At 51.1% G+C, this 20,066-nt stretch overlaps 1 protein-coding gene across 4 annotated transcripts in view; it reads right to left on the bottom strand.

Annotated features, from left to right (window-relative positions):
• TMEM220 (transmembrane protein 220) overlaps window positions 1-20,066 on the bottom strand; it is a 216,189-nt gene that overhangs the window by 164,590 nt on the left and 31,533 nt on the right. For 2 of the 4 annotated variants that reach the window (XM_086930569.1, XM_086930567.1), the window contains exon 2: window positions 3,143-3,172. The exons of the other annotated variants lie outside the window; for them this stretch is intronic. In XM_086930569.1, the coding sequence (XP_086786695.1) occupies window positions 3,143-3,172 (30 nt within the window). The remainder of the gene's footprint in view (window positions 1-3,142; window positions 3,173-20,066) is intronic. 4 annotated transcript variants of the gene reach the window in all.

A 20,066-nucleotide genomic window follows, 5' to 3' on the forward strand; every position in this document is an offset into this window, starting at 1 on the left:
CCTTATTTATGGTCAATCGTTTGCCAGCAGTGTACCAAACTGCCGAGTTGATGGTGCAGCGAGCGCAAGGTAAATAGTTTTATTTATTTAATTACTTACTTTACTCGTGTAGGTGGTATGTCCGAGTCCACTACCGCCCACCCTGCCCCTCCCCTGCTCTACCTCACCTCACTCCCTCTGCGAGATGCCACTGCATTCTTTTAGTTACTGGAACTGGATCAGGGCACGTTCTCCCGGCCACTTTTGTTAGCAGAGTCACCTGCCCGGTGACAACTGTGATGGATGGAAGTGGGGTGCGTACGGAACCCCTTAGGGCAGTGGTTCCCAATCTGTGCGCCGCGGGGCCCTGGTGCGCCATGAAATCTAGCCAAGGGAGCCACGGACAGATGCTCACACAGTTTGGGAATCACAAAGAAATAGTATGTTTTTCACTTACGTGCATCTAAATTTAACACTGCTCCGTGTGGTCAGGCCTGCAGTGGTTGCCCTGGGCCATGAGAGGGCAGTGTAACCTCACTTTCAATGTGTCTACTATCAGAACAGGAGGGAGGCGAGGATGTTTCAATGTCTTTGCTTTCATTCTGTCCGGGCAGGTGAAGTCCGCTGTCTGACCTGACCAGCAGAGACATCAGACAGCCTGTCGGTCATTTTGCACTCAGTAGTGCATGTACACACAGTGGGCATCAGCTGTCTTCATTGAGCTGCAGTCCACAGGCTAAACAAGTTGTTCACGCTTCCTTTACCAAAATGGTAGTGGTAAAAAGGGAAGTGCTTGTCCGCATTCCAAGAGTTCCACCAAGTCAAATTGCCCACAGATTCGGTCCGGCACTGTTTTCCTGCTGAGTTCCTTTTTCTGTTCTACTCTAGAGGGTTTTTGCCCAGAATTGCAGTGTAGCTCAACCCAGACTCTCCTGAGGTCTTTCAAACTTTTAAAGCTGCTGCTGAGGCCTTTGCCAGAGATACGCGGTAAGAGACAGTATCTCTTTGCAAGAACGGACATGTATTACTTATTCACTTATTCGTAAAAAGGTGGGGGAGAGGGGTGGGGAGCAGGTGATATGTAACAGTACCACTTACAGTATACAAAAAACATGCTCCGATCTCAGTAAGATCATTCAGAGGGTTGAGAGTCTGAAGCAGTCATATGCGAGCAACAGACCTGCAGGTGACTGCAAATGCCAGTAGTAGCCTTTTGGGTTAACGGGGCAGTAGCAAACAGCGCAATAAAATATCTGTTTTACACTGCTTTTTTTATCACAAACATTTACAATTTAGGGAGCATAAAAACACAGAAGTTTGTCCACAATTGCATGGTTTTTGACCCAATAGAAACCAGGGTTAACTCCATGTGTCTAAATTCCAAAGCTGCTTTAGGATTTATTTATTTGTAAGTGAAAAAATCTGCTTATTCACTTTAGAAAATGTTTCAGGTATACACCTTTACCTTTACAGTCGACATATTATTGTAAGTAAACAATCCGTTATCACTCCTTCGCTTTAGCTCCCTATTGGGCCTTTCTTATTCTCTTTCCTGAATCTAGCACCCAGGAGCCTAGCAAACAGAATCGCCTGCGACCATCAAATCAAATGAGATAATATTGAAATTGCAGGAAAACCATGTGCATTGCCAGTGCCCAATATAATGTTTTTTGTTTGCCTTTTCTGTTTGCCAAAAATTGCTGCAGACTTACTCCAAACCTTGATTGTGCTTGAATGTGTCTAGATTATGTTCGTTTTAATTCTTATTTTCCATTGTCCTCTCTTTACACATAATATTTAAAAGGAAATTGGAATAAACAGCCAGAGAACAGTGGTCACTATTAATAGTATCAATCAATATATATTTGTTTGCAAAAGTGAATATTTAGGTCCGCAAGCTATGGCATATTTTGTTTCTCACAAAGTGTTGGTAATTCCTTTGTGAATCCCTCACCTGCTGTCTTTTTCAGAATTTGTAAATGGCTAAGAAACATGGTATGCTCTGATTTGAGGTGAATTAACCCTGTCTGGGTTTCGTCTGATGAAGCTCACAGTGTGTCAAACAGTCTGCAGTGCACACCCCAATGTGTTTTAGGCATGCACACTGACGTGCATTTACAGTTCACTTCTCTGAGAACACTGTCTCTCCAATTAGTCCAATCAGTTGTTGATACTGCATGAGGCTTTGCAGTGACCAGGATATGATTGCATCTATGTTTTAGAATACCGTCAGCTTCATCCCAATTATTTTTTAGGGAAAAACACGAAAGTACTCCCGAGAATGAGCTTACATTCACCACTCGCCACAAAAAGTACCATAATGGGGAGCCGCGGCCAACAGTCAATAGGTAAAGGGAGCCACAGGTTGGGAAAGTTTGGGAACCACTGCCTTAGGGAGTGGCTGGTGAGGTGCCACTTTTATTGGAACACTAGGACGTGTCCCGCAACACACTACAGCAGCTTCGACATTCGCAGCTTCCCACTGTTGGTTTTGGAATTCATTATGAAAATGGGAAATTGGCTTAAAAAATTGCAGTAACTTCATAGCAGCAATTTTTAAAAATTTTTAGGGAACAGGGCTCAATATATAACATCTTTTAATGCATCTGCGGAATTCAGGTTGCTCTGTTTTTCACAACGTTTTTACAGCTTAACCATGTTTTGAACTTATTATATAACCTGACAGCCCTAGGAGACAGACATGAAGGCGAAACTATATTGAGATAAAGTAACATCAGCAGCCAATGGGGTATTTATAAACATAGGCGATGTGGGTGATGATATCTTTATAGAGACTGGTGCCTCGAAGACAAAACTTCAGAAAGTTTTTTCTTTCAATGTAAACTCCCTCCATTCATATAATGATGCAATGGCCCCATCTTGTGGAAGATACCAGAAATTCTCACCTGTAGGGGATACAATTGTATTTGACACTTTTTCCATGGCAGACCATGCGCGTAAGTGCATATAAATAGAGATGGCTGGACAAATTATTTAAAATAGGAGCTGGACGCAGGGAAGATGGTTTGTACTGAGGGTATAGCAAAGAAGGACGTACACAAAAGACCTATAAGACCTGGCTAAAATAAAAACATTTGTTTCTAACAATGTGACGGTCAGCTGTTTCTATTCACTCTTACGGCGTTCCCCATATCATACTTACTATCCACGTGGCTGCATCTGGATCATTTATCTGTAAAATAAAATAGAGCTGTAATTTCCACAAGCTAAAAAATTATTTGGTCGATAAAGATACATTCGAGTTTTTCGACGCCTCGTTAAGGGTAGTAAGCGCTATAAAATTACAATTACAATTAGTCGTTCGACACTTGTGGTTCGCTTGAAGCAAAGAAACTTAATTGAGACAGGAACCTTCATAAAGGATTCAAGCACCCAGCAGCCAAAAGTCCACATAACGTGAAAGCGTGCACTCATTTACCTGACGCCTTCCCGCTTTTCGAGCCACGCACGTGTTTCATAGAAAATAACAATATGTTACTTCAGTTCACGATGGCTCTGACGCGCACAGGCAAAAGGCAGTAAATATGAAACCGGTTGGCTCTGCTCCCTTCTCAGTGTCGGCGCATCGGCTACCAGATGCAATTCTTTATTCAGACGGTGGCCAGCACACTTGTGCATAAATGTTAGTCTCAGCCTAAATAGTTGTTCTTCACACGAATGCGTTTATACTATCACCATACTTCTCTGCATGCACGTGGAGTCAGAGTTTACATTGAAAGTTCGCTTTGTATTTCTTGAATAACAAGCATTGGAAATGCAATAGGTCTCGCATTAGAAAAGTTGGAGTTATTGGTATTGTAAATGACATATGTTATTTATTTGTTGGTTTTTAAAATTGCTAAATTGATGGCTTTGACATTTACAATGCCAATAGTTATAACTTTTGCGAATGTGACACCTATAGCATTTGGAATGCAACATATTTTGTATTTACGTGACTTAGATGGCAGCTCTTGTCGTTAGGCCACATCTCTAGAGAGCAGGAGAGTGCAGCAGGGGAGAGAAGCACAGCAATGCAATAGGTCTTGCATTAGGAAAGTTTGAGCTATTGGTATTGTAAAGGACACATTTTTTATTTATGTGCTTGTTTTGAAAATAGCGAATTAATAGCTTTGTTATTTACAATGCCAATAGTTTTATCTTTTGCAAATGTGACACCTATTGTAACACAATATGTGTTGTGAGGGTGAGTGAGGGTGAGGGTGAGGGGTTGAGGGTGAGGTGTTGAGGGTGAGTGAGGGTGAGGTGTTGAGGGTGAGTGAGGGTGAGTTGTTGAGAGTGAGTGAGGCTGAGTGAGGGTGAGGGGTTAAGGGTGAGGTGTTGAGGGTGAGTGAGGCTGAGTGAGGGTGAGGGGTTAAGGGGGAGGGGTCGAGGGTGAGGGGTTGAGGGTGAGGGGGGGTGAGGGGTTGAGGGTGAGGGAGGGTGAGGGGTTGAGGGTGAGTGAGGGTGAGGTGTTGAGGGTGAGTGAGGGTGAGGGTGGGTGAGGGGTTAAGAGTGAGTGAGGGTGAGTGAGGGTGAGGTGAGGTGTTGAGGGTGGGTGAGGGTGAGGGTGAGGCTGAGGGGTTGAGGTTGAGTGAGGGTGAGTGAGAGTGAGGGTGAGTGAGGGGTTGAGGGTGAGGGGTTGAGGGTGAGGGGTTGAGGGTGAGTGAGGGTGAGGGGTTGAGGGTGAGTGAGGGTGAGGTGTTGAGGGTGAGAGAGGGTGAGGGTGAGTGAGGGTGAGGGGTTGAGAGTGAGGGTGAGGGTGAGTGAGGGTGAGGTGTTGAGGGTGAGGCTGAGGGGTTGAGGGTGAGTGAGGGTGAGTGAGGGTGAGGTGTTGAGGGTGAGAGGGTGAGGGTGAGTGAGGGTGAGTGAGGGTGAGTGAGGGTGAGTGAGTGAGGGTGAGTGAGTGAGGGTGAGTGAGGGTGAGTGAGTGAGGGTGAGTGAGGGTGAGTGAGGGTGAGTGAGGGTGAGTGAGTGAGGGTGAGTGAGGGTGAGTGAGGGTGAGTGAGGGTGAGTGAGGGTGAGTGAGGGTGAGTGAGGGTGAGTGAGGGTGAGTGAGGGTGAGTGAGGGTGAGTGAGTGAGGGTGAGTGAGGGTGAGTGAGGGTGAGTGAGGGTGAGTGAGGGTGAGTGAGGGTGAGTGAGGGTGAGGGTGAGGGGTTGAGGGTGAGTGAGGGTGAGGGGTTGAGGGTGAGTGAGGGTGAGGGATTGAGGGTGAGGGGTTGAGGGTGAGGGGTTGAGGGTGAGTGAGGGTGAGGGTGAGTGAGGGTGAGTGAGGGTGAGGTGTTGAGGGTGAGTGAGGGTGAGGGGTTGAGGGTGAGTGAGGATGAGGGTGAGTGAGGATGAGGGGTTGAGGGTGAGTGAGGGTGAGGGTGAGTGAGGGTGAGGGTGAGGTTGAGTGAGGGTGAGGGTGAGGGTGAGTGAGGGTGAGTGAGGGTGAGTGAGGGTGAGGGTGAATGTGAGTGAGGGTGAGTGAGGGTGAGGGTGAGTGAGGGTGAGTGAGGGTGAGGGTGAGTGAGGGTGAGTGAGGGTGAGGGTGAGGATGAGGGGTTGAGGGTGAGTGAGGGTGAGGGGTTGAGGGTGAGTGAGGGTGAGGGGTTGAGGGTGAGTGAGGGTGAGTGAGGGTGAGTGAGGATGAGGGGTTGAGGGTGGGTGAGGGTGAGTGAGGTTGAGGGTGAGTGAGGTTGAGGGTGAGTGAGGGTGAGGGTGCGTGAGGGTGAGGGTGAGTAAGGGTGAGGGTGAGTGAGGGTGAGTGTGAGTGTGAGTGAGGGTGAGTGAGGGTGAGGATGAGGGGTTGAGGGTGAGTGAGGGTGAGGGGTTGAGGGTGAGTGAGGGTGAGGGGTTGAGGGTGAGTGAGGGTGAGGGTGAGTTAGGGTGAGGGGTTGAGGGTGGGTGAGGGTGAGTGAGGGTGAGGTGTTGAGGGTGAGTGAGGGTGAGTTAGAGTGAGGGTGAGTGAGGGGTTGAGGGTGAGGTGTTGAGGGTGAGTGAGGGTGAGGCATTGAGGGTGAGTGAGGGTGAGGTGTTGAGGGTGAGTGAGGGTGAGGGTGAGTGAGGGTGAGTGAGGGTGAGTGAGGGCGAGTGAGGGTGAGTGAGGGTGAGTGATGGTGTGGGTGAGGGGTTGAGGGTGAGTGAGGGTGAGGGGGTTGAGGGTGAGTGAGGGTGAGGGGTTGAGGGTGAGTGAGGGTGACTGAGGGTGAGGGATTGAGGGTGAGAGATTGAGGGTGAGGGGTTGAGGGTGAGTGAGGGTGAGGGTGAGTGAGGGTGAGGGTGAGTGAGGGTGAGGGGTTGAGGGTGAGTGAGGGTGAGGGGTTGAGGGTGAGTGAGGGTGAGGGGTTGAGGGTGAGTGAGGGTGAGGGTGAGTGAGGATGAGGGGTTGAGGGTGGGTGAGGGTGAGTGAGGTTGAGGGTGAGTGAGGGTGAGTGAGGGTGAGGGTGAGTGAGGGTGAGGGTGAGGGTGAGTGAGGGTGAGTGAGGGCGTGTGAGGGCGAGTGAGGGTGAGTGAGGGTGAGTGATGGTGTGGGTGAGGGGTTGAGGGTGAGTGAGGGTGAGGGGTTGAGGGTGAGTGAGGGTGAGGGTGAGTGAGGGTGAGGTATTGAGGGTGAGGGGTTGAGGTTGGGTGAGGGTGAGGGTGAGGTATTGAGGGTGAGGGGTTGAGGTTGAGTGAGGGTGAGGGTGAGGGTGAGGGGTTGAGGGTGAGTGAGGGTGAGGGGTTGAGGGTGAGTGAGGGTGAGGGTGAGTGAGGATGAGGGGTTGAGGGTGGGTGAGGGTGAGTGAGGTTGAGGGTGAGTGAGGGTGAGTGAGGGTGAGGGTGAGTGAGGGTGAGTGAGGGTGAGTGAGGGTGAGGGTGAGTGTGAGTGAGGGTGAGGGGTTGAGGGTGAGTGAGGGTGAGGGGTTGAGGGTGAGTGAGGGTGAGTGAGGGTGAGGGGTTGAGGGTGAGTGAGGGTGAGGGTGAGTTAGGGTGAGGGGTTGAGGGTGGGTGAGGGTGAGTGAGGGTGAGGGGTTGAGGGTGAGTGAGGATGAGTGAGAGTGAGGGTGAGTGAGGGGTTGAGGGTGAGTGAGGGTGAGGGTGAGGGGTTGAGGGTGAGTGAGGGTGAGGGGTTGAGGGTGAGTGAGGGTGAGTGAGGGTGAGGGTGAGTGAGGGTGAGTGGTTGAGGGTGAGTGAGGGTGAGTGAGGGTGAGGGTGAGTGAGGGTGAGGGTGAGTGAGGGTGAGTGCGGGTGAGTGAGGGTGAGGGTGAGTGAGGGTGAGGGTGAGGTGTTGAGGGTGAGTGAGGGTGAGTGAGGGTGAGGGGTTGAGGGTGAGTGAGGGTGAGTGGTTGAGGGTGAGTGAGGGTGAGTGAGGGTATGTATGTATGTATGTATGTTGAGTTTGAGGGTGAGTGAGGGTGAGGTGTTGAGGGTGAGTGAGGGTGAGTGAGGGTGAGGGTGAGGTGTTGAGGGTGAGTGAGGGTGTGTGAGTGAGGGTGAGTGAGGGTGAGGGGTTGAGGGCGAGTGAGGGTGAGGGGTTGAGGGTGAGTGAGGGTGAGTGAGGGTGAGGGTGAGTGAGGGTGAGGGGGTGAGGGGTTGAGGGTGAGTGAGGGTGAGTGAGGGTGGGTGAGGGTGAGGGGTTGAGGGTGAGTGAGGGTGAGGTGTTGAGGGTGAGTGAGGGTGAGTGAGGGTGAGGGTGAGGTGTTGAGGGTGAGTGAGGGTGGGTGAGGGTGAGTGAGGGTGAGTGAGGGTGAGGGGTTGAGGGTGAGTGAGGGTGAGGGTGAGTGAGGGTGAGGGGTTGAGGGTGAGGGGCTGAGGGTGAGTGAGGGTGAGGGGTTGAGGGTGAGTGAGGGTGAGGGGTTGAGGGTGAGTGAGGGTGAGAGGTTGAGGGTGAGTGAGGGTGAGAGGTTGAGGGTGAGTGAGGGTGAGGGTGGGTGAGCGTGAGGGAGGGGTTGAGGGTGAGGGGTTGAGGGTGAGTGAGGGTGAGTGAGGGTGGGTGAGGGTGAGGGGTTGAGGGTGAGTGAGGGTGAGGGTGAGTGAGGGTGTGGGTGAGGGGTTGAGGGTGAGGGGTTGAGGGTGAGTGAGGGTGAGTGAGGGTGGGTGAGGGGTTGAGGGTGAGTGAGGGTGAGGTGTTGAGGGTGAGTGAGGGTGAGGGTGAGGTGTTGAGGGTGAGTGAGGGTGGGTGAGTGAGGGTGGGTGAGGGTGAGGGGTTGAGGGTGAGTGAGGGTGAGGGTGAGTGAGGGTGAGGGGTTGAGGGTGAGGGGCTGAGGGTGAGTGAGGGTGAGGGGTTGAGGGTGAGTGAGGGTGAGGGGTTGAGGGTGAGTGAGGGTGAGGGGTTGAGGGTGAGTGAGGGTGAGGGGTTGAGGGTGAGTGAGGGTGAGGGTGAGGTGTTGAGGGTGAATGAGGGTGGGTGAGGGTGAGTGAGGGTGAGTGAGGGTGGGTGAGGGTGAGTGAGGGTGAGTGAGGGTGAGGGGTTGAGGGTGAGTGAGGGTGAGGGTGAGTGAGGGTGAGGGGTTGAGGGTGAGGGGCTGAGGGTGAGTGAGGGTGAGGGGTTGAGGGTGAGTGAGGGTGAGTGAGGGTGAGGGGTTGAGGGTGAGTGAGGGTGAGAGGTTGAGGGTGAGTGAGGGTGAGGGGTTGAGGGTGATAGAGGATGAGTGAGAGTGAGGGTGAGTGAGGGGTTGAGGGTGAGGGGTTGAGGGTGAGTGAGGGTGAGGGGTTGAGGGTGAGTGAGGGTGAGGTGTTGAGGGTGAGGGTGGGTGAGCGTGAGGGTGAGCGTGAGGGTGAGTGAGGTGTTGAGGGTGAGGAGTTGAGGGTGAGTGAGGGTGAGGGGTTGAGGGTGAGTGAGGGTGAGTGGTTGAGGGTGAGTGAGGGTGAGGGGTTGAGGGTGAGTGAGGGTGAGGTGTTGAGGGTGAGTGAGGGTGGGTGAGCGTGAGGGAGGGGTTGAGGGTGAGGTGTTGAGGGTGAGTGTGGGTGAGGGGTTGAGGGTGAGGGGTTGAGGGTAAGTGAGGGTGGGTGAGGGTGAGGGGTTGAGGGTGAGTGAGGGTGAGGTGTTGAGGGTGAGTGAGGGTGAGGGTGAGGTGTTGAGGGTGAGTGAGGGTGGGTGAGTGAGGGTGAGTGAGGGTGAGGGGTTGAGGGTGAGTGAGGGTGAGGGTGAGGGTGAGGGTGAGTGAGGGTGAGGGGTTGAGGGTGAGGAGCTGAGGGTGAGTGAGGGTGAGGGGTTGAGGGTGAGTGAGGGTGAGGGGTTGAGGGTGAGTGAGGGTGAGAGGTTGAGGGTGAGGGGTTGAGGGTGAGTGATGGTGAGGGGTTGAGGGTGAGTGAGGGTGAGTGAGGGTGAGGGGTTGAGGGTGAGTGAGGGTGAGAGGTTGAGGGTGAGTGAGGGTGAGGTGTTGAGGGTGAGTGAGGGTGAGGGTGGGTGAGGGAGGGGTTGAGGGTGAGGGGTTGAGGGTGAGTGAGGGTGAGTGAGGGTGGGTGAGGGTGAGGGGTTGAGGGTGAGTGAGGGTGAGGGTGAGTGAGGGTGTGGGTGAGGGGTTGAGGGTGAGGGGTTGAGGGTGAGTGAGGGTGAGTGAGGGTGGGTGAGGGGTTGAGGGTGAGTGAGGGTGAGGTGTTGAGGGTGAGTGAGGGTGAGTGAGGGTGAGGGTGAGGTGTTGAGGGTGAGTGAGGGTGGGTGAGTGAGGGTGGGTGAGGGTGAGGGGTTGAGGGTGAGTGAGGGTGAGGGTGAGTGAGGGTGAGGGGTTGAGGGTGAGGGGCTGAGGGTGAGTGAGGGTGAGGGGTTGAGGGTGAGTGAGGGTGAGGGGTTGAGGGTGAGTGAGGGTGAGAGGTTGAGGGTGAGGGGTTGAGGGTGAGTGAGGGTGAGGGGTTGAGGGTGAGTGAGGGTGAGGTGTTGAGGGTGAGTGAGGGTGGGTGAGGGTGAGTGAGGGTGAGTGAGGGTGAGTGAGGGTGAGTGAGGGTGAGGGGTTGAGGGTGAGTGAGGGTGAGGGTGAGGGTGAGGGTGAGTGAGGGTGAGGGGTTGAGGGTGAGGGGCTGAGGGTGAGTGAGGGTGAGAAGTTGAGGGTGAGTGAGGGTGAGTGAGGGTGAGGGGTTGAGGGTGAGTGAGGGTGAGAGGTTGAGGGTGCGTGAGGGTGAGGGGTTGAGGGTGATAGAGGATGAGTGAGAGTGAGGGTGAGTGAGGGGTTGAGGGTGAGGGGTTGAGGGTGAGTGAGGGTGAGGGGTTGAGGGTGAGTGAGGGTGAGGTGTTGAGGGTGAGGGTGGGTGAGCGTGAGGGTGAGCGTGAGGGTGAGTGAGGTGTTGAGGGTGAGGAGTTGAGGGTGAGTGAGGGTGAGGGGTTGAGGGTGAGTGAGGGTGAGTGGTTGAGGGTGAGTGAGGGTGAGGGGTTGAGGGTGAGTGAGGGTGAGGTGTTGAGGGTGAGTGAGGGTGAGGGTGGGTGAGCGTGAGGGAGGGGTTGAGGGTGAGGTGTTGAGGGTGAGTGAGGGTGTGGGTGAGGGGTTGAGGGTGAGGGGTTGAGGGTGAGTGAGGGTGGGTGAGGGTGAGGGGTTGAGGGTGAGTGAGGGTGAGGTGTTGAGGGTGAGTGAGGGTGAGGGTGAGGTGTTGAGGGTGAGTGAGGGTGGGTGAGTGAGGGTGAGTGAGGGTGAGGGGTTGAGGGTGAGTGAGGGTGAGGGTGAGGGTGAGTGAGGGTGAGGGGTTGAGGGTGAGGGGCTGAGGGTGAGTGAGGGTGAGGGGTTGAGGGTGAGTGAGGGTGAGGGGTTGAGGGTGAGTGAGGGTGAGAGGTTGAGGGTGAGGGGTTGAGGGTGATAGAGGATGAGTGAGAGTGAGGGTGAGTGAGGGGTTGAGGGTGAGGGGTTGAGGGTGAGTGAGGGTGAGGGGTTGAGGGTGAGTGAGGGTGAGGTGTTGAGGGTGAGGGTGGGTGAGCGTGAGGGTGAGCGTGGGGGTGAGTGAGGTGTTGAGGGTGAGGAGTTGAGGGTGAGTGAGGGTGAGGGGTTGAGGGTGAGTGAGGGTGAGGGTGAGGGGTTGAGGGTGAGTGAGGGTGAGGGGTTGAGGGTGAGTGAGGGTGAGGTGTTGAGGGTGAGTGAGGGTGAGGGTGGGTGAGCGTGAGGGAGGGGTTGAGGGTGAGGTGTTGAGGGTGAGTGAGGGTGTGGGTGAGGGGTTGAGGGTGAGTGAGGGTGAGGGGTTGAGGGTGAGTGAGGGTGTGACCATATCCATTCCAGACACTGATAATTAATTGGCGACAAAAGTTATTATTTGACGTGGCATATCTTAATTGCTAGGTTTTTTAATTACTAGTTGATGTTTAATTTTTGTAATCATTTTTTAAAGTATGCACCTCTTAAAAAATAAATAAAAATATTGCTTGTTATGTATTTCCATTTGTAGACCTAGAATAGTTATGGTGCATTGTATGTAGCTTTAAAAAATAAAAATGTAGACTGCTCAATGTATTTCCGTGAATAGATGCAGGTTGCCTCTTTCTGTCAAATAATATCCCTTGTTCAACTTACTATAGTGGCGCGGCATACTATGAAGCAGAGGAGGACTGACTGTCAGAGCCTTGCTCTTTCCTCTCTTGCCAACAGGGCTACTCCAGAATAAGACCACGAAAACCATAATTTGTGAAACATGGCCATTTGACTCGCAGCCCGGTCAGTGGAGGGGCTCCGCTTTCTGATCCGTAGAGGCTGATGCGCAGTCACTTTCTTGAAGAGGAAATGGGGAATAAAAACTTTACTTTTGCAGTGATGTCGATGAACCTGGCTTGATGTCACACTGCTGCATTGTGCTGATTTCCTAAGTAAAAACATGCATAGTGAGGAGCACTAATACGGGTTTGAGATGGTGGAAGAGCTGCTTATCTCTTATGGAGATAGATTATCTGGGGGGAGGAAGGGCTCCTAATGGGAAGTGTAGACGGGGAGAAATTGAGAAAAAAAAGCTGAGCAGGGAGGGTGTTATTGCGGCTATCTGTTTGCCCGAGGGGAGGAGAAATGCAGGCCTGAGGCAGAGCACACGCTGAGAAGCTTGTGGGAGGGGGGCTGGGCTGCCTTTGATCTGGTAATGCGAGGCAGGCAGGCAGGGGGCTGGTGGCATTGTGCACGCGCTTTTTAGGGCTTGCGCTTGCGCAATGACCTAAAAAGCACATGCACTTGAAGAAATCGCCAGTGGAATCGCCAGTGGTGGATCAACACTGGATAAGCCGTAATAGAGCTTCGCCAGCGATGCGCAGAAGCGCATCAGCAGGCGAGCCCTAAAAAGGTGAGGTTCGAGTCGTTTTTTCATTGGACAGTAATGTAGGATAAAATAAACCAGAACCAAACCCAAACACGTCATTTAGACCCCATAACACACAACATAAAAACACAGAAATGTAAATGTAAATGTATTTGAGCTTATATAGCGCACAGCTACCCGCAGTGGGTATTCCCCTGTGAGATAACCCCGGCAGGGTATCCACAAGGTGAACGCCAGGCATCCCACCGCGAGGGGCCGTTGTGGAGATTAAGCAAACTATTGCCCAGAGTCGCAGAGTGTGAACCCGTGAGTCGAGAAGGCACCGGAGCGAGAATTGTCGAGTCCATGGACATTTTAGGACACAAGACCCCGCCGAGCCGGGAATTGAACCCTGGTCCAGGGCTGATCTCAGCTTCCAGGTCTGCCGCCTCTAACCCCTGTGCACACATTCAGCTAAACCTATGCACTAAGGCTCTGTGAGTTTATTGTCATATAGTACATTCTGAATTATAGCGGAGGATGCAATTTAAACTTTTAAGGGCCTAACAAGAGTAAAATCAACGAGTACCAGATCATCCTCAAATATTAAAAGAGGTCATTTAGTAGGACCTACTCTTGGGGAGCTGTAGTCTGCTATTTAGAGCAGTAGGCACATCCGATAAGTAGAAAATAACCATAGAGTCAGACGGCAATCTGTGCATAAACCATTTTTACTTGGTATTCTTTGAATTATGCTACAGTCTGAGCCCATTAGGGACTTTTGATAAAGCATTACAATGGACGACAATAATACCAATGGGTCTTTTGGTTCCCTTTTGGGAGTTAATAGACCGAATACCAGAACACTGTCCATGCCATTTTGTCTTTCCCTAAACTTGTTTGGTCTCTAGGTATTATGTAACTCTTCTTCAAATCACTCTTGGAGTTTGATTAGAAGGTGTAGTATGTCACTAGAGTCTGGGCGATTAAAGATAGCAAAAGGCCAGCTCAACATTGTGGTAGCTTGTTTATTGTGAACATTAGTAATGCAACAGGGCTCACTACCCTTACATTTCTAGCTTTCATTATTTATGGAATTATCTCAGGTACAGAGGGTGCAAATATTGAAATACAATGTTTTGATAATCTTTAGACAATAGTCCCCTGAGGTGGGATTATCCTCGAATAAAGTATATATAAATTCAACCCAAGCAGACTCATCCATAGGCAGATCATGCTTTTTTAAAAGTTGCCCCGATTCAATGGCAAATTATCACTAAAAACGTACTGATATTAACCTGTATTAGGGATTTTATGATGGCGCTCAGTCTTCCTTTATGTGTTTGAGGAGCTCCTTACTATGTTCTTTCCTTTTTACCCTGATTGGTGTCTCTAACTCGGGAGTTTTGTGGACACAAGTTTTACTATTTTTACAGCTGGAAGGATTAGTGGGCCATGGGATTGAATCTCTCATTCTGGGTGTTCTTTATTTGCTATTGTTATAAAGTTTTATTATGAATTCTCAAAATCATTTAACTAAACACTGGCCAAAGATATGGCATTTAAGACCATTTGATCGATGGATTTGTTTAACAGTAACACAGAAGCATGCAACCATCTTACTTCTTTCAGTTTATAGATGCTGAATGCTTCATACTTTAGCCCCTGGACATGACTGAAAATATTTTCTGCACTAAAACTAAACTTCTAAGATAAGTAACTAATCACAAAAATCAGTCTTGTTTCATTTTAATAACTTGCAGGTCTGAAAAAAAATCGTAATTTACCATAATCAATTCTGGAGGGACAGCGTCAAGCGCCAAGCCGCTCCATCTTTTATTTTGATATTTTGTTACAAACACTTGTTGGTGGCAAGTTCCTGTAGACATCTTGAAGCATGTTTTGTAAGGTATTTGCCACGTTAGTGATTTTGGCATTGAAATCATCTGCACCTATAAATAAGATCTGTATGTGGACTCTGTACCGAAAGCTCTTCCAAAATCTTCTTTAATTTTTTCAGTACATGATTGTGCTCTTTCTTAAAGGGCGGAGGAAGCGGTGGGATAGGCATTAAAAACCAGTAGATTATTCTGGGCTCTTTTACATAAGCATTTTATTTTTTTGTTTTGTACATTAAATTTGCTATATTCATGCTGGCAAATGACCAGTTTTATTACTGGCTATTAATATTGCAAAGCCTCGTTTAGCATGACCAATGAGAACGAGTTGAACAGGGGTATGAAATGAATAATTCTTTTTTAAGGTTTCCTGGATGCACTGAATATAAATTGCAATTACTTAAAGCTGGTCAACTTATCAAAGTTTATTCATGAACACTTCATAGAGACTGCTATTTTAAAAATCCCTTTGCATCTTTGGCCTTTAGGGGAGGTGTTCAGTACTACTCCCAGCTAAATCTATTCTGTAACATCAACCTTTTGTATTTTGGTGGATTCAGTTCAATGTCTACATTCCAATGATCATTGTCACAATGAGAACTCAAGGATGTCTGGCACTATGTCTATTGTTCGGTCTTGAGTGCCCATTTTATTTTTTTTCAAGCATTTTTTAATACTTTTTTATTGATTTTCAGCAATTTATACAAGTAAGCTATATCAATGGTAAGACGCCCAGTATTATACAAGCAATTACAAGAGCACCTTTGGTGGGGTCAACTAGCTGTAGTACAAATAGTAATCTCAAAACCAATATTGACATTTTATATTGCAGTTCCACATTTTTCTAACATCAACAACATTATTTTTTTTTATTTTTATTTTTTTTGAAAACCTTTATTGTAGCATTCAATAAAATACAAGCATGGGCCTACAACCGCGGGGGCCGGCCGCTAGATAAATTAAAACCACCGATATTACAGTACTACACATCTTATCAGTCGACAACCCAAAGGTTCGGCAGCGATTCAGGACAAAACTGGTATAAGAATGCACAACTAAGTTGCAGAATGAGTCAGAGGTTTCGTTTTATATTATATAAGAGAGGATCAGGTGCCATACAATCAAACCAGAGAATGCGGGGGACAGGGTAAGAAACAGGATATACATATAATATCAACTGTGATGGAGAATCGGCGCCAAAGCATACAGATCGATGCAAATGAACACACAATATACATTCCATGTTGCGCCAATTCTTGGAGCCTGCCCACCCGGAAATCGGACATCATAAAAGCATGAGCACTTGAAACAAGCATACAATAAAAGTCCGAATGATTCGTAGCTATACTGATACTTAAGAAAGAAAGAGAAGGAAAAGAAAGGCCATAGAAAATAAAAAAGGCAAAATAAAAAACTCCTGTCCAGCCCCCCACCCTGTACCCCTGCAGATGGCTACAGCCTAACCCCACTAGCAGCGTGCCTGTCGCCCCTAATAACTAAAACCCTAAAGGAAGGAAAAAGAATGGAGGAGTGCATATACATTTGGGCTCCCAGCCCCTTTAGACCCCCCGCCAGGTACAGCCACCCCCTATCACTAAAAGCGCACTTATGCTAAGAGGAGCCAAGCTCGCGACCGTGATGGCCGCACTGTAGCTCGGCTCCGTCAACCTTCTCGCCTGAAGCGCATATCCTGTACCTTATCCTGCCCCGAGGAGACACAATCGACTAAATATGGGAAGGTGAAACATTGCTGGCACTTACCGTCTGTCCTGGGGGCTCCTGGGTGCGGTGGATCTGGAGTTGTGCCCTTGTTTGTTCCGGAGCCTCCGTGGCGTGCAGGCCGGGGACTTGCCTGTGACGGCCGGCCGGAGTGGTGTGTCGACGCCGGCCCCCGGTGGTGGCGAGGGGTCGGCTGAAGAGGCCGTTGTGCGGTTGTTCCGGTGGCGACTGACCGGGCCCGGTCTGGTGGCCCGAGGGTTCTGTGGTGGGGCGCGGCCCGCCTCGGATGGGGGTAGGCCGTATAGGAGGCTGGTCCCCCCTTTGTTGCCTTGTCCGGCCATCTTGAAGCCCTCCGCCCGGACACGGCGGGCGGCACCCGTGAGACGGTGGCGCTGGCGACCCCTGTTTTTTGGTGGCCCATCTTTCTGCACCAAGATTGCCATTGCTGGGGTTCGAGGAGAATCCGGTGGACCTCATTCGGACGCCCGGTCCAGAAGTTAAGGAGCGGAGAGTCCCTGCTGCACTGACAAGATGGCCGCCGGCGCCCCGGGTCCCGGACCGGCTTGGGGCGGCAAACCTAGTTTGTCGAGCCACGCGATGGCTGAGGCTGGTGGGCGTGAGCCCACGATCGGTGAGGTCTTGGCCGCCCTATGTTCTTTACGTGCGGCCATGGCCCTCGACGTTGTTCTGCTGGACAGCTGTTCTACCGCCGTGCCTGCTGGCCCGTCCCCCATGAGGATGGCTCGACTGATGGTGAGTGCTGATTCGCTCCCCTCGGCTGCTGCAAAGAGCGATGCTGTCGTGCACCCACGAGACTGTATGTCAGTGGCCCCGAATCTCCAGGAAGCTTTGGCTGTGGCGACCAGGAGCAGGGGCCCCACGTTGAGACCCGTCCATGCCGGTCGGGCCGGGGAGCCCGGCGGATGTTTGCATCGAACTGCTTTAGTGAGGTCCCGTGGCTGACTTACAGGGGTTACCTCGCCGTGTTGGACGGCGGGGCCGCACACAGTCTGTTGACTGCTCCTGATGTTGCTACTTGACAGTCTGTTTCACTGCAGCCACTACTTGCTTTGCTGTTTGAGACTGGGGTCCCCTAGACCACACCCTTGGCCTGCCTTGTTTCGATCCTGTGTGTACTCCATGCTGAACTGCTTGCTACCTACCACCTTATTGCGCACAAACGTTATGCTCAGGAAAGGACAGGGGTGAAACAGAATTGCTTCGGCTAACTACTGGTCAATGTACGTGGACGAGGACTACCCGTAGTTGGGACAATATGGCCGACTCCTTTTCCTGTTCCTGATATTTGAGGCTGTGTCTCTCTCGCTTTGCTGTGGGTTTCAACTGTGTTAAGGCGAGGGGTAGGAGCTGAATGTTCGACTGCTGGTCTCCTCTCCCACTGGATTCCTTTCCCCTCTCCCTTCTCTTCTTCCTTTGGTCTGGTGTTTTCTTTTTCTTACTTTCTGATTCTTCTATATTTCGGGTTCTAGTTAGGGCGACAGGCACGCTGCTGGGGGGTAGGCCGTAGCCTTCTGCAGGGGTGCAGGGTGGGGTGGGAGGGACGGGATCTTTCTGATGTTGGTTTTCCTTTTTCTTTAGTTCCATGGCTCTTTTGTATCCCTTTATCGGGGCGCGGTTTCTGCGTGTGTCTTCCATGGAGCGTTAGCGGGTAGTAAGGAGTTGCTTTCCCGCTTCTACAATATTTACTGCACATATAACATGTTTTACATGACTTGCCCGATAGCGGGTCCTCCAGCTCTGCGTGCTCTACCTGCCGTGAGGCGGGTGCAATGTCGCCGCGTTCTTTCTTTCCCTCTTTTTGACATTCTCTTTCTTCCCTCCCCTCTCTTTTCCTTATTTGGGTTAGTATAGTGGATGGTTATTACTTTGCTGCTCTGACTCTTCTGATCCGTGCCAGCTCGTATTCAGGTGGTAGCGGGTGTGTGGCGGGCCGTGGTGGGTACTGATCTGAAATGGGGCGATCATAAGTTGCTTTCTGTCAATTGCTGCTAGTATTTCCGTTTATCAAAGCCCTTTTGTATTGATGCTTTCCTTATAATCCGCCATGGGAATTGAGACGTTGAAAGTTGCAACTGATCCTACTATACTTCCTATTATATTAAAAAACGTAACCTTATTTAATCCTGCCTCTAGCGGTTGCACTCGGCCTCTTTATTTTGGATTGCTTGCTTATTTACCACTGGATGACTGCTGAGGAACTTAAATGTGGACTCCAGTGCGTTTATAATGTGTCGTGGCCAGCCTGATTGGTTGTAGGCCCGTATTTGTATGCTTCTATTCGCACAATAAAGGTTTTCAAAAACAAAAAAGAACACTTATGACAACACTATAGAAGAAAGTAGAGGGTAGCGGAAAACACCGCCCAGCCTCTTAGAGCAAACAGTTACAGGTCGAACACTTGTGAAAGCCACTCCAACCCTTCCCGACCTAGTCAATCTTAACCTTGGCCCTTCCGAACAAGAACACGAACCCCCCCCCCATCGAGACCCAACGGCACACAAAGGAGGAATAATAAAGGAGAAAAGAGTCATCAAAACTCAATCCATGGCGACTCGCAGGCAGTGGGTCCACGGGAACTTTAGACGCTGAAGAACTCTCCCTCCTGGATGAACAGTCCCAATGTATCCAGCACAGGAGTCGTAGAGTCACCAAGAAAGGAGAAGACGACCACAAAGTGAAAGGAAAGTCACAAACAGAAGTCTCCGGGAGGGGAACACCTTTTGATATCTCCAGAGCCGATAGTGGTGGAAGGTACCGTGATACCATGACATCCTCGGGAACACGGCCTCCCAGGGCACCATCCGATGGTTCCAATGCTTGTTTCCTCACGGGGCTCTCGCACGGAGTCAAAATGGCCACAGTTTGAATGGCTGCAGATTCCTGTTCCAACCGTAAGGCCGGGTCCGGTTCTACCATGAGCATCTCAGATAGGCACGAGTCTAATTTGCTCAACAAGATATCCACATGTGAGCGAAACGCCCAAATTTCCGCCAGTACTGACCTCAGCGATGGCTCATGCATCGTTCGATCCACAGTCTCATGCCCGACATCAATCCCAATCACCTCCCCGGGTGAATCCGGCATCCTCGGGGGGGGGACAAACAGGATCGCGATCGTGCAGATGCGGAGGGTGACCGGTCTTTGTTCGCAGCCACGGTCCACACCGTTAAGGCCGCATGCCAGAGGCCCCGAACCACGAACCCCATCGGCCCCAATACCGGGTCCGCGGGACGGGGACCCCCACTCACAGCCAGCAATAAGCAGAATCACTCCTCCATCGATAATGAGCAATAGAGACGATCGCCGCCAAATTCGGGCTTAAACAAAGCCTCCACTCCGGTTGACCGGACCCAGCCTGGTTCTTCTGGCCGATGTTGTTGCACTGCAGCCCGGCTGTGAAAGCAGTCAAGGCCCCGGCTTCACCGCTGGAGCAGGCCGCAAACTTCAACACAACAGAACTTCATCCAACAAGCCGATAAAAGTTTCCGGATTTCACCATCGGAGTGCGGAACAGTTCATGCATACAGAGACCATGGTTACGGAGGTCGGCGGAGCCGGGAGCCTAAGCAGCCATCTTGTTTGCTGACGTAGCTCCTCTATCAACAACATTATTAATGAAATCTGTTCAAAGTTGACTGCTCATTCATGCCGTATATCTAAGATTTACAGCTAGATGTAAGCGGTCGGGTGTGAGTTAACAGGTATGAGCCTAGGGACGCTAACGGGGGAGAATTTTTGCCACATGTGATTGTGTATGTAATTCCAACAATTTTGGGCCTGGTTGGGGGGCGTGGCCGGCTGCCGAGGTAAATGGCCGCCGACTAGAGTAGCTCCGTCTCGCCCCAGATCGTTCCCATGAAAATTCGATCACAAATCCACAGGCGACACATAAAAAGTGGTGGAGGAACACTCGGTATTAGCGGGGCCAGTTCGAATGGATCGTAGGCCGGAAACAGTGAAGAGTCAACTGGCTACGCCGTGGATAAAATTGTGGCTTGGACGACGGCGTGAAGCAGGGGCCTCGAGTGGAGGTGAAGCCGAAGCAAAGCCGTCACAATCCTCCCCCTGCTGCCGGATTGCGAGAGACCTGGGTCGGCGGAGGAATGGTTGGAACCTGCGACGACCGGCATGACACCCATGCAGACCTGCATCAGCAGCCATACACTTGTCTGGGACATTGGTAAAACTGCGGCCTAGGCATCAGTGTGAGGCAGGGGCCGCAAGTACAGGCAGGACCAATAGTGAAACTGCCGGGAAACCGGCCCCATGAGCCAAGACGCTGGAGATTC

This window comes from Lissotriton vulgaris, chromosome 7, assembly GCF_964263255.1.
Source record: "Lissotriton vulgaris chromosome 7, aLisVul1.2, whole genome shotgun sequence".
NCBI lineage: Eukaryota > Metazoa > Chordata > Amphibia > Caudata > Salamandridae > Lissotriton > Lissotriton vulgaris.